This window comes from Salvelinus sp. IW2-2015, linkage group LG13, assembly GCF_002910315.2.
Source record: "Salvelinus sp. IW2-2015 linkage group LG13, ASM291031v2, whole genome shotgun sequence".
NCBI classification, from domain to species: domain Eukaryota; kingdom Metazoa; phylum Chordata; class Actinopteri; order Salmoniformes; family Salmonidae; genus Salvelinus; species Salvelinus sp. IW2-2015.
In genome coordinates this window covers 20,647,553-20,660,303 of record NC_036853.1, presented here as the reverse complement: position 1 = coordinate 20,660,303, position 12,751 = coordinate 20,647,553, and the positions used below count along the sequence as shown (strand labels likewise).

The 12,751-nt window shown below is 43.6% G+C and overlaps 1 protein-coding gene across 2 annotated transcripts in view; it reads right to left on the bottom strand.

Annotated features, from left to right (window-relative positions):
- Positions 1-465: 465 nt before the first annotated feature.
- The window catches only part of oma1 (OMA1 zinc metallopeptidase), a 20,731-nt gene continuing 8,445 nt past the window's right edge, over positions 466-12,751 (bottom strand). For both annotated transcript variants that reach the window (XM_023999239.2, XM_023999238.2), the window contains exons 3-9: positions 11,531-11,759; positions 10,569-10,742; positions 10,265-10,372; positions 8,978-9,106; positions 8,653-8,727; positions 8,273-8,422; positions 466-2,698 (exon numbers count right to left, since the gene is read on the bottom strand). In XM_023999239.2, coding sequence (XP_023855007.1) covers positions 2,420-2,698; positions 8,273-8,422; positions 8,653-8,727; positions 8,978-9,106; positions 10,265-10,372; positions 10,569-10,742; positions 11,531-11,759 — 1,144 coding nt within the window. In that variant the 3' untranslated portion in view covers positions 466-2,419. The remainder of the gene's footprint in view (positions 2,699-8,272; positions 8,423-8,652; positions 8,728-8,977; positions 9,107-10,264; positions 10,373-10,568; positions 10,743-11,530; positions 11,760-12,751) is intronic.

Sequence of the window (12,751 nt, the reverse complement as noted above, 5' to 3'; positions counted from 1 at the left end):
ATTATTGGGTGTGTATATTACTGGTTGTGTTGTGTATATTACTGGGTTGTGTTATATTACTGGGTTGTGTGTATATATTTACTGGGTTGTGTGTGTATATATTCTGGGGGGTTGTGGTATATTATAATTTACTTGGGTTGTTTTTGTGTATATTACTTGGTTGTGCTGTTGTATATTACTGGGTTGTTATTATATACTGGGTTGCGTTGTGTATATTATGGGTTGTGTGTACTATATTATTACTGGGTTGTGTGTGTATATTACTGGGTTGTGTGTTATTTATTACTGGGTTGCCATTTGGTGTGTGATTATTACTGGGTTGTGTCGTGCTGTATATTACTGGGTTGTGTGTATATGATTACTGGGTTGTGTGTGTATATTACTGGGTTGTGTGTATATTACTGGGTTGTGTGTATATATATTACTGGGTTGTGTGTGTATATTACTGGGTTGTGTGTATATATATTACTGGGTTGTGTATATATATTACTGGGTTGCGTGTGTATATTACTGGGTTGTGTGTTAGGAAGCAGCTTGATGATCTTATGCTTCTCTCACAGGATAATGCATTTCTTCTGCCTCTCTCCCCTGGGACTACACTGGGACTACACTGTCACACCCTCCTGTATGTGTGTGACTTACAGAGTCCTGCTCTAGCAGACTCATACAATTCCCTTCGACCAGAGAGGAAAGGACACTGTAGACTCGTGCATTCCCCCTGAGCAAATGCCTAGGCTTTAGCTCAGTGTGCTAACACGGTCAACCAAGGTTAGAACCCAGACATTCACACTTACGTTACAACGACAAACCACACTAGACCAGTTTACCTCAAAACCCATTCATTTTTGGGTTGTCAGGTTCTAAGGTGTACATTCTAGTATAGAAAATATGTTCTTTGGCTTGTTCAATACATGATTTGTACAAAACTACACATTTCTATGATTTCACAAAGATCTTTGACACTAAAATACAACACAATACCATTCCTTCAGGACGAGACATAAAACTCATTTAAATTAACTTGACGATGGCCACATTACCACAAAAACACATCGCAACAGGTGGTGATGGATGGACACGATAGTGTAAATAAAGTAGGTGACATACAGGACACAGTGCCTACACACGGTCTACCCAGAAAACCAAAATGTGAATAAGTCAAGAGGTATGAGTACTTTCTGAAGGACATTCTTACATGGTTTGTATCAGGGTGACCAAGACATTTCCTCAATGTTGTTAGAATGTTATTTATGTTTCCAGTTTTGATCAATCAAGGAGGTTTATTTCACGCGTTAAGTGTTATCTTACTGTTGAGGAATTTGGCTGTACAACAATCCATGTAGAAACACATTACATGGCAATTATTTCTAATCACATGAACATGTATTAGACAAACACCACTGAGATGGGACGAACACAACTTTCCACTGACTTCCAGGTTGTGGTCTTTGGAAAGAGGATGACTCAATCTAGTATTTTACTCTTTTATAGTTGAGATGTTTTGACTTTTATTTCCCCTATAAACTTGATTTCGGAAATCATGTTAAATTATTGCTTGGCAGTTTCAGTGAGGTGTACATAGAAGACATATAGCCATAGTTTGAACAATCATTTGTTAAATCTCTTCTGTTATTGGTAACGGTGAAAGGTTAGCATGTGTTGGGGGTATGATCTTTGACCCTCTGTAACTTTCTCACTCATCATTATTCCCAATTAACTCAGGATTATCCGTAATCATGGTAGCATCCACATCAATGTAGAAGTGTCGAGAAATATATTCTAAATAATCTTAAAACCAACCAAAACAAACTGCAAATGCATCTAACAAGTTTGTAGAGTCACAAGCTTGATGTAGTCATTGCGTGATAGGATTATGGGACAAAATACTAAACGTTTGATTACTTTACTTTAGAGGTGTCAATCTTTAGGGGTGTCAATAATTTCAAACCCTACCTTTTTGAGAAAACAATTATTGTTTAACAAAATCTCTTTCTCTAAGCAATTGTAGAAGTATAAAATCATATCAATCGTATTTATTTATTTTATACAGTCATTACTGCTCATCTTTATCAGGGGAGTCAATCATTTTGGACCTCACTGTATATGCTCATTGTATATGCTCATTAGGCCATTGAGTGCAGCATGTCCCCACTTGAAATCTTCCAATTAAAACAGGATCATATCTCTATGTATTCACACAACACATTCAAAGCATCTGCCTGTACCCTCTTACACACAGTAAAAAGAACAGCTACCCAAAACCTTTTTGCAGCAATTCCACAGAAGCAGGTGGCAACAGTAGTTTTACAAGACCTTACAAGCATCAGTCAATTAGCACTCAAGGAGCTACAATCACTGACTGGAACTAGGCCTGGGGTTGGGGCTGGGAAGACAGGGGGCGAGGGTAGTGGCCCGGGGGTTAGAGGTGGGTAGCAGTGTCTAGGGTCAGGGCTGTGGCTGTAGGTGAGGCTGTGGCTGAGGAGGCTAGCAGGGCAGTAGCCAGTCCCCCTGGGTGTGGAGCCCTGCTGTGGTCTGAGGTTGGGCTCTGGGACAGAGCTTGTGGTTTCAGTCTCTTCCCCGACTCTCCCTCCAGGTCCCTAGTAGCGTTCAACAGCACTTTGACACTCTGAGCGAAGACAGCTCTGGGGTCTGTAGCAGGGAGGGCAGGACAGGAACAGCTCTCCCTCAACTCCAGGTACTGGGGAGAGGGACAGAGGGAGGTTATAGTGGAAACACACCAGAAAGACAAACGTATGAGAGCAGCGTGTGGCAGTGGCTTGTTATCGCCCTAGAGTCAACTGACGTACCGGTGCTTCAATGAAAGTAACGCAAATTTTAAAAAAATCCCRGTTTAAGCTAGAGATTTCTGGGTTTTTGCATTAGATGTGTCTCAAGCCATCGCATGCGCCGATGTCGCACTTCCCCATCTACGGTGAAAGGTGGCAGAGATGGAGCGGTATTTGTCAGACCATGAGATATCCCAAAAATCGGTCTTCAATCTAAGGAATGGGAGACTCTCGCAAACACAATGGTGGTCTCTACGACCCCCACAAGCATCAGGGGACTCTTCTGAAGTTGGTACCGTCGATGTACCAACTTCTGTTTGTAGCGTCCGAACCGTTTGGGCTACAAACTACTGTGACCCCACTGTGTTCTCCGTTTTGCTCTACGACCCTCAAGTTTCACGGGACTCATCTGAAGGTAACCGGTACCGGTTTAAAAAACGTATGAAGGTTTTGTGCCTACCCAAAAAAGGGGTTAGTTAAACGATACATAATAATATGACCATCTTAAAACAATTATACAAGTCAGCTTAGAACCCCCCCACCGAAAATGAACAATCGTCAGGAAACTAACTGAAAGTGACAGCAGATGCTGTGTGGTCAGAGACGATAGTACGGCCACAAGATTCTTTGAAAGTACATTTCGGCCGTCCGTTAATCAGGTGTGTTTTCTGTCCTACACACACGGTGGATGTGAGTAAATCCATCCCTAAACTGTACGGATCCAGATCACTACTTCTACAGGTCAATGTCCCAGTCTGGGATTCAACAGGAGGGCTCAGTAGCGTGCCAACTGTCTGTGTGTGTGTGTGTGTGTGTGTGTGTGCATCTAACCCTGTGTGACACACAGGAGTGTATTTACCCTTGAGTGTGTCTGTTTTAGCAGGAGAGGAACAGATGGAGAAAACACTAATTGTCCATCAGACGAGAGTTTGTGTGCTACTGTGCCTGTGAGGTTATATGGGTGTGTGGTGTGCATACATGCATACGTCTGTGTGTGTGTCTTGTGTTTGTATGTACGTACACAACATGACCAAAAGTATGTGGACACCTGCTCCTCAATCATCTCATTCCAAAATCATGAGCATTAATATGGAGTTGTTCCCCCTTTCCTGCTATAACAGCCTCCACTCTTCTGGGAAGGCTTTCCACTAGATGTTGGAACATTGCTGTGGGGACTTGCTTCCATTCAGCCACAAGAGTATTAGTGAGGTCGGGAACTGATGTTGGTCGATAAGGTCTGGCTCGCAGTCGGCGGTCAAATTCATCCCAAGGTGTTCAATGGGGTTGAGGTCGGGGCTCTGTGCAGGCCAGTCATGTTCTTCCACACCAATCTCGACAAACCACTTCTGTATGGACCTCGCTTTGTGCACAGGGGCATTGTCATGCTGAAACAGGAAAGGGCCTTCCCCAAATCGTTGCCACAAAGTTGGAAGCACAGAATCGTCTAGAATGTCATTGTATGCTGTAGCGTTAAGATTTCCTTTCACTGGACCTAAGGGGCCTAGCCATGAAAAACAGCCCCAGACCATTATTCCTCCTCCACCAAACTTTATAGTCGGCGCTACGCATTTGAGCAGGTAGTGTTCTCCTGGCATCCGCCAAACCCAGATTTGTCCGTCAGACTGCCAGATGGTGAAGCATGATTCATCACTCCAGAGAACGCGTTTCCACTGCTCCAGTCCAATGACGGCGAGCTTTACACCACTCTTAGGGCCGTGCACGTGTAGGCCGACCATGTCGACGTGGGTTCGATTCCGTCCCACGCCCTTCAGGCAAAAATAACTAAATTCCCCCGATTGACTTGATTTGCTTACACATTTCAAATATGGGGAGACCAGGGATAATTTACCCCCCAATCTTGATAAGAAATGACCATACCAGACACTTTGAATAACATAAATAGGAAAAAATAAATAATAATAACAGTAAGATTCACCAACATGAGTTTCCATTCATACAAAGTGTCAGGTAAATCGCCACAGTAGATTTGCTGTGTTAAATAATGAAATACTTTATTTCCATTGTACAGAATGCTTGTCAAATAGATAAATCCCCCTTAGTCTGTTCAAAAAGTTGTTCCGATGATAAGACCAACCAGAGACCGAACATATCTTAAAAGGGTTGCAAGCAGGACTAAGGTAACCCCGACATCAACTTTTAGGGAGCGGTAATGAGGAGACCAACAATGGTTGTAATTGAGAAAAGCTGTGCAGGTGAATTTAGCACGTGCTGATGGTTTAATGAGACATCAGCTGGTAATCTAGTGCCATCGATGGTTGCAATAGTCCAATAGGCTACATTCTGTGGGCTACACGTAAGCCTATCCATTGTCACATAATGAATAAGTTACTGTGTTTCCCTGGCTGAGTTGATGAGCTGATTTGGGCCTACTGTAGAACAATAAACTTTCCTCCACTGTGGATGCTTGTCCACGTTTTATAGATGATGTATAATTTGTAAATATATACTGAACAAAAATATAAACATAACATGTAAAGTGTTGGTCCCGTGTTTCATGAGCTAAAATAAAAGATCCCAGAAATGTTCCATACGCACAAAAAGCGTATTTCTCTCATATTTTGTGCACAAATATGTTTACATCCCCGTTAGTGAGCATTTCTCCTTTGCCCAGATAATCCATCCACCTGACAGGTGTGCTATATCAAGAAGCTGATTAAACAACATGATCATTACACGGGTGCACCTTGTGCTGGGGACAATAAAAGGTCACTCTAAAATGTTCCGTTTTGTCACACAACACTATGGCACAAATGTCTCAAGTTTTGAGGGAGCGTGCAATTGGCATGCTGACTGCAGGAATGTCCACCAGAGCTGTTGCCAGATAATTTAATGCTAACATCTCTACCATAAGCCGCCTCCAACGTCATCTTGAAAACATTTAAATAAAAGAAATTAACATGTGGGACTAATGCAGGTTCAGACTGGTCACTATATCTCCCAGCACTGGGCGCCAACTCATGAGGCTCGGAGCTGGAGCGTGCTGCTTAGACCACTGTGCTACGGCCTTTCACAACGCTCTAGTAGGCACTAAGAACACTTATGATACATAGGCTCGTCGGTTTTCATTATTCTGCTTTAACTTCTTTGTGATAGGGGGCAGCATTTTCACTTTTGGATGAATTGCATGCCCATAGTGAACTGCCTCCTACTCTGTCCCAGATGCTAATATATGCATATTATTATTACTATTGGATATAAAACACTCTGACGTTTCTAAAACTGTTTGAATGATGTCTGTGAGTATAACAGAACTCATATGGCAGGCAAAAACCTGAGAAGAAAATCCAAACAGGAAGTGAGAATTCTGAGACTGGTCAATGTTCAACTCATCGCCTATTCAATTCCCTGTAAAATATGGATCTGTTTGCACTTCCTACGCCTTCCACTAGATGTCAACAGTCTGTAGAACGTGGAATGAAGCCTCTACTGTGATGTTGAGCCGGATGGGACGTGTTTCAGTCATTGGTCTGGCAGAATGCCAGTTCCTGGTCATGCACGTTCCAAATGATATCGTCTTGCTTTCCATAACTTCTAGAGACACAAAGGAATTCTCCGGTTGGAACGTTATTGGATAGTTATGATAACAACATCCTGAAGATTGATTCTCTACTTAGTTTGACCAGTTTATTTGACCTGTTATATAACTTTTTGACGTTTTCGTCCGAGTTCGCCTGCATCTGCGCGAGCGTTTGGACATGTGCACTAAACAAGTAGCTACTTAGACATAAGTAATGGACATTATCTAACAAAACAACGATTTATTGTGGAACTAGGATTCCTGGGAGTGCATTCTGATGAAGATCATCAAAGGTAAGGGAATATTTATGATGTAATTTCGTATTTCTGTTGACTCCAACATGGCGGAGAAATGTTGTTATTTTTGAGCGCCGTCTCAGATTATTGCATTGTGTGCTTTTACGTAAAGTTTTTTTGAAATCTGACACAGCGGTTGTATTAAGAACAAGTGTATCTTTAATTCTATGTAAAACATGTATCTTTCATCAAAGTTTATGATGAGTATTTCTGTTATTTGACGTGGCTCTCTGCAATTTCTCCAGATATTTTGGAGGCATTTCTGAACATGGCGCCAATGTAAACCGAGATTTGTGGATATAGATATGCACATTATCGAACAAAACATAAATGTATTGTGTAACATGATGTCCTATGAGTGTCATCTGATGAAGATCATCAAAGGTTAGTGATTCATTTTATCTCTATTTCTGCTTTTTGTGACTATTATCTTTTGCTGGGAAAATGGCTGTGTTTTTCTGTGGCTATGTACTGAGCTAACATAATTGTTTGGTGTGCTTTCCCCGTAAATCCTTTTGAAATCAGACATGTTGGCTGGATTCACAACATGTGTAACTTTAATTTGGTGTCTTTCATTTGTGATTGCATGAAAGATTGATTTTTATAGTAATATTTTTGAATTTGGCGCGCTACATTTTTTCTGGCTTTTGGCCAAGTGGGACGCTACCGTCCCACATATCCCAGAGAAGTTAAGCCTTCCCTAAACCATAGTCTTAACCTTAACCACTCGGAATTCATGCCTAAACTGTTAACCATTTGAGTTGTTTCTGTCTTAACCCTGTAACAACACAGAATTAACACTGTAAAAAACGTGGAACGAATGCGTAAAAAAATAGACCTTCATCCATGAGTTAAAGGGCAGTGGGCAGGATTCAAATCCATGWAGACTCTGTGTCCCGGGAAACAGACATTGAGGAAACCATACATCTATTCTGCCTTATGCTTGCCTTCAACATTTAATAAAACAATTGATTACATTTTTTTWWAAATAAAGATGTCCCCTAAACGAAAACTGCATCTACCTCTACATAAGAATTCACACGAGACATGCTGTAGCCTGCATGTAGCCTACATAAGGTATAATGTAGGTACGGTGTGCGTTGTATACAAAACAAACGCCTTCAGCTGCCCCCTGGCGGTGAGGKTAAATATTTATTAAAATCTCATTGCTGCATGATTATTTTTCTCCTGCGACGAATGGGGTCAAATTAGGCTCCGACATCTGTAGGTGTCTCGTTAGACTAGACTCCCTGCTCAATCCTACTGCTCTGTTGGGAGTACTCCTCTTGCACCAGTCTTCAGACCATGTGATGCGCTTCTATACATTAGCAACACCAGTAGGTCACGTGGACTATTCTAACTGCCTGCGGTGTGAGACCAGGTATAGCAGACTCATCGGTCGTGTGCATACCACCAACACACAGCCACCATGTCTCATCAGACTGCAGGAATGACTTGATAACAAGATTGACATCATATAGGAAGGGAAAGAGGGATACCTAGTCAGTTGTTGGAATGAACGCATTTAACTGAAATGTGTCTTCCGCATTTAACCCAACCCCTCTGAATATAGACCCTTGGCGACAGTGTATACTGGTGTATGTGGACGAGTCTCTCTCCCGCTCTCTCTCTCTCCCCTGCATGCTTGCTACCTGTGGGACCAGCCTGTCCAGCTGTATAACTCTGTTCCTGTGAGAGGGGTGTGTGGAGAGCCACTCTGGTACTGAATGTTCTCCTCCCAGCTGGTCACTGATCTCCATCTGCTGCCAGAACACTGGCCCTGCCCGCACATCAGCACATGCCTGGAGGGAGAGACKGACTGGGTTACACACACCCTGGGCGCCTGTATGGTTGTCACGGAAACGATACATTACTACAGCATCCAGAACAGGTTGACGGTTAGAAGAGTGGGAGAAATTCTAGATTTGACAACATCGCCATCTAGTGCACTGTAGGCAGCTGTAAGTTTAGTCAGCATATAGAGAAGGGTCAGGAGGCAAGAGTGAGACAGAGCTACTGTCCTATCCTGTACCTTGGCAGCCAGCTGGAGTCCAACCTGATCAGCTTCTGCCTCCAACTTCCTGCTATAGGGACGATCAAACAGGAACTGACACACACACACACACACACACACAACACACACCACACAACACACACACACACACACACACACACACACACAACACACACACACACACACACACACACACACACACACAACACACCCACACACACACACACACACACACCCGAGAGAGAGAGAAAGACACACAGAGACAGAGAGAGACACACAGAGACAGAGAGATTAGTTAAACATATATTCCACCACATGAAAAATCCTGATATGTGTCTGTTACCTGTATGAGCTTAGTCTGTATCCACTGTCCCAGTACAGCCAGGCTGTCTCGAGGACACATGGCCCAGATGGCTGTTAGCAGGATCAGAGACAGGAAGTCTACCACATGAGACATACTGGCCTGCTCTGCCTGGAGGGAGGAAGGAGCAAAAAGAGAGGAAAAAGTAGGGAGGGGAGAGAGAACGTAGAAAAGCAACAAATAAATAATTCTCTGTAAGTGTATTGATTGTTCCCACCTATTTCATCTCAACTTTTAATTCAGACCTAATATGGAGATTACATTAGGAAACGGTGAATCTAACAGCAGACACCCAGGGCGAGGCTGGAACTGATTAATCCATATTCATTTTCTTCATCCAATTAAACGGTCCTGTATTGGAGGGTATACAGGTCTCAGAGGAAAAGATCAGAAACCAACTCCAAACATTTCTCTCAGAGCAGGAGCCATATCCGATTAGAACAGTCAGCTGCTCTGATTCCATTGAAAAGGGACCAGACTCTCTACTTAAAAACGGCTGTACCGTCAGTCCAGAAACACCATTAGCGTCTCAGACATCTAAAGTACTCTCTGTCTGTGAGCTTCTTACAACTAGTGACTGATGATACAACCCCACTGCAATTAATGACATCCTCTCTGAAGACCTGCAACAGATCTGAGCTGTAGGTCAGGTGAGGTGACGTGGATGAGAGAGAGGAGGAGAGCAGTAGTACTGTAGCATGACTGAGGCTGACGAGTCACTCGGCACAGAACAGGACACGATTCTGTGTAGCCCCCAAGCAAGCAACGAGAAGACACACACACACAGTCTTGTATAACTAACCTTGTGAGGACACACAATTCAGTCCTATTCAAAATCCTCACACACGTATACCAGAGACAGACAGAAAGGCCTGGCTGTATACTCAGTGTACCATCACTAGAGAGACAGACAGAAAGGCCTGGCTGTATACTCAGTGTACCATCACTAAGAAGAGAAGACAGAAAGGCTGGCTGTATACTCAGTGTACCATCACTAGAGAGACAGACAGAAAGGCCTGGCTGTATACTCAGTGTCCATCACTAGAGAGACAGACAGAAAGGCCTGGCTGTATACTCAGTGTCCCATCACTAGAGAGACAGGAAGAAGGCCTGGCTGTATACTCAGTGTCCATCACTAGAGAGACAGACAGAAAGGCCTGGCTGTATACTCAGTGTCCCATCACTAGAGAGACAGACAGAAAGGCCTGGCTGTATACTCAGTGTACCATCACTAGAGAGACAGACAGAAAGGCCTGGCTGTATACTCACAGAGTGTCCCATCACTGCGTGGGCCATCTCATGTCCCAGGATGAAGGTGAGCTGGTGAATATCTGCAACGGCCTCCAACATCCCAGTGAACATGAACACCTTTCCATTCTAGAGGAGAGAGACAGGTATCATACAAACAACAGTCAACTTTTGCTCTTACTGTTTTGATCTGCGCTGGCCAGTTTCGTCTACATGTTTTGATCTGGACTGGGAATAAAAACAAAGTCACACACACACACACACACACACACACACACACACACACACACACACACACACACACACACCAGGGCCTGGGACTCACAGGCAGTATGAAAGCGTTGACGGTAGGGCTGTCGACCAAGTGGACGCTCCATGGAACAGAGGAGACCTCTGGGATGTCTTTGTTCCTCTGGGCCAGGTGCTCCACCACTCTCTCTACCACCTGGTGACGAGGGTCCTTCTCTGGAACCATCAACTCAGCAAATTCCTCCATGTACTGGGTAGAAAACACACACACACGGTTAAATCAACATCCTCCATGCACTGAGGACACAAACAAGAGTCGGTTACTGAACTATTATTATATTATAATTAAGCAATAAGGCCCGAGGGGGTGTGGTATATGGCCAATATACCACGGCTAACGGCTGTTCTTCTGCACGACGCAATGCGGAGTGCCTGGATACAGGCCTTAGCCGTGGTATATTGGACATCTACCACACACCCGAGGTGCCTTATTGCTGTTATAAACTGGTTACCACCGTAATTAGAACAGTATATACGGTCTGATATACCACGGCTCTCAGCCAATCAGCATTCAGGGCTCGAACCACCAGGTTTATAATATATCATATATTATGAAATCACAATTTCCTAAAACAGGTTCATCTGAATGGTTGAAAACGATGATCTTATTAGATTTAATATGYCCCACAGGGTTAACAGCATCTCTTCACCCTCTCTCTGTCCGCGGTACTGCAGGCATTGTTAGCAAAAAACAGGATTCCCCCATTATAGTAAATGGAATACATTTTTTAAGACAATTATGATACCAATAATTGCTTCTAATTCACCAGATATATGTAGTACTGGGCTAGCGTACTGCAGTACTGGGCTAGCCTGCAACGTCACTTCCTGGAGTAGCTCAAACCGTGCATGTTATGTCTCCATGAGACGTTATCTTAACAGACTTCATTTGTCTTCAACGCGCTATTGAGTCTTCACAAAGGAATGAATGGTGTCACGTGATCGATGGCCATTCATATATACAGTTATTGGTCTCACCCCATCTGCTGTCACTGCAGCCAGCTCCATGTAGTTCTCTCTACTGAACACTAGGAGGCGTGTGCGTCCCGTGATGGGCGATTCGTCCAGATGAGTCAGGAAGAAACTTGCCATGATCACCATAGCAACCATACCCCCGGCCACCAGCTGCCAACGGCGACGCCAGAAGTTCTCACGCACGAGCTGCTGCTTATTGGGCGGGAGGGCCAACCACCACTTCCTGATACTCCTAGAGGAGAGGGGACACCAAAAACACCATGCAGCACTACTAGAGATAGAGACACCAAAAACACCATGTAGCACTACTAGAGACAGAGACACCAAAAACACCATGTAGCACTACTAGAGACAGAGACACCAAAAACACCATGTAGCACTACTAGAGACGAAGACACCAAAACACCATGTAGCACTACTAGAGACAGAGACACCAAAAACACACCATGTAGCACTACTAGAGACAGAGACACCAAAAACACCATGTAGCACTACTAGAGACAGAGACACCAAAAACACCATGTAGCACTACTAGAGACAGAGACACAAAAACACCATGTAGCACTACTAGAGACAGAGACACCAAAAACACCATGTAGCACTACTAGAGACAGAGACACAAAAACACCATGTAGCACTACTAGAGAACAGAGACACAAAACACCATGTAGCACTACTAGAGACAGAGACACCCAAAAACACCATGTAGCACTACTAGAGACAGAGACACCAAAAACACCATGTAGCACTACTAGAGACAGAGACACCAAAACACCATGTAGCACTACTAGAGACAGAGACCCAAAAAACACATGTGCACTACTAGAGACAGAGACACCAAACACACATGTAGCACTACTAGAGACAGAGCCACCAAAAACACCATGTAGCACTACTAGAGACAGAGACACCAAAAACACCATGTAGCACTACTAGAGACAGAGACACCAAAACACCATGTAGCACTACTAGAGACAGAGACACCAAAACACCATGTGCACTACTAGAGACAGAGACACAAAAACACCATGTAGCACTACTAGAGACAGAGACACCAAAAACACCATGTAGCACTACTAGAGACAGAGACACCAAAAACACCATGTAGCACTACTAGAGACAGAGACACCAAACACACCATGTAGCACTACTAGAGACAGAGACCCAAAAACACCATGTAGCACTACTAGAGACAGAGACACAACAAAACACATGTAGCACTAC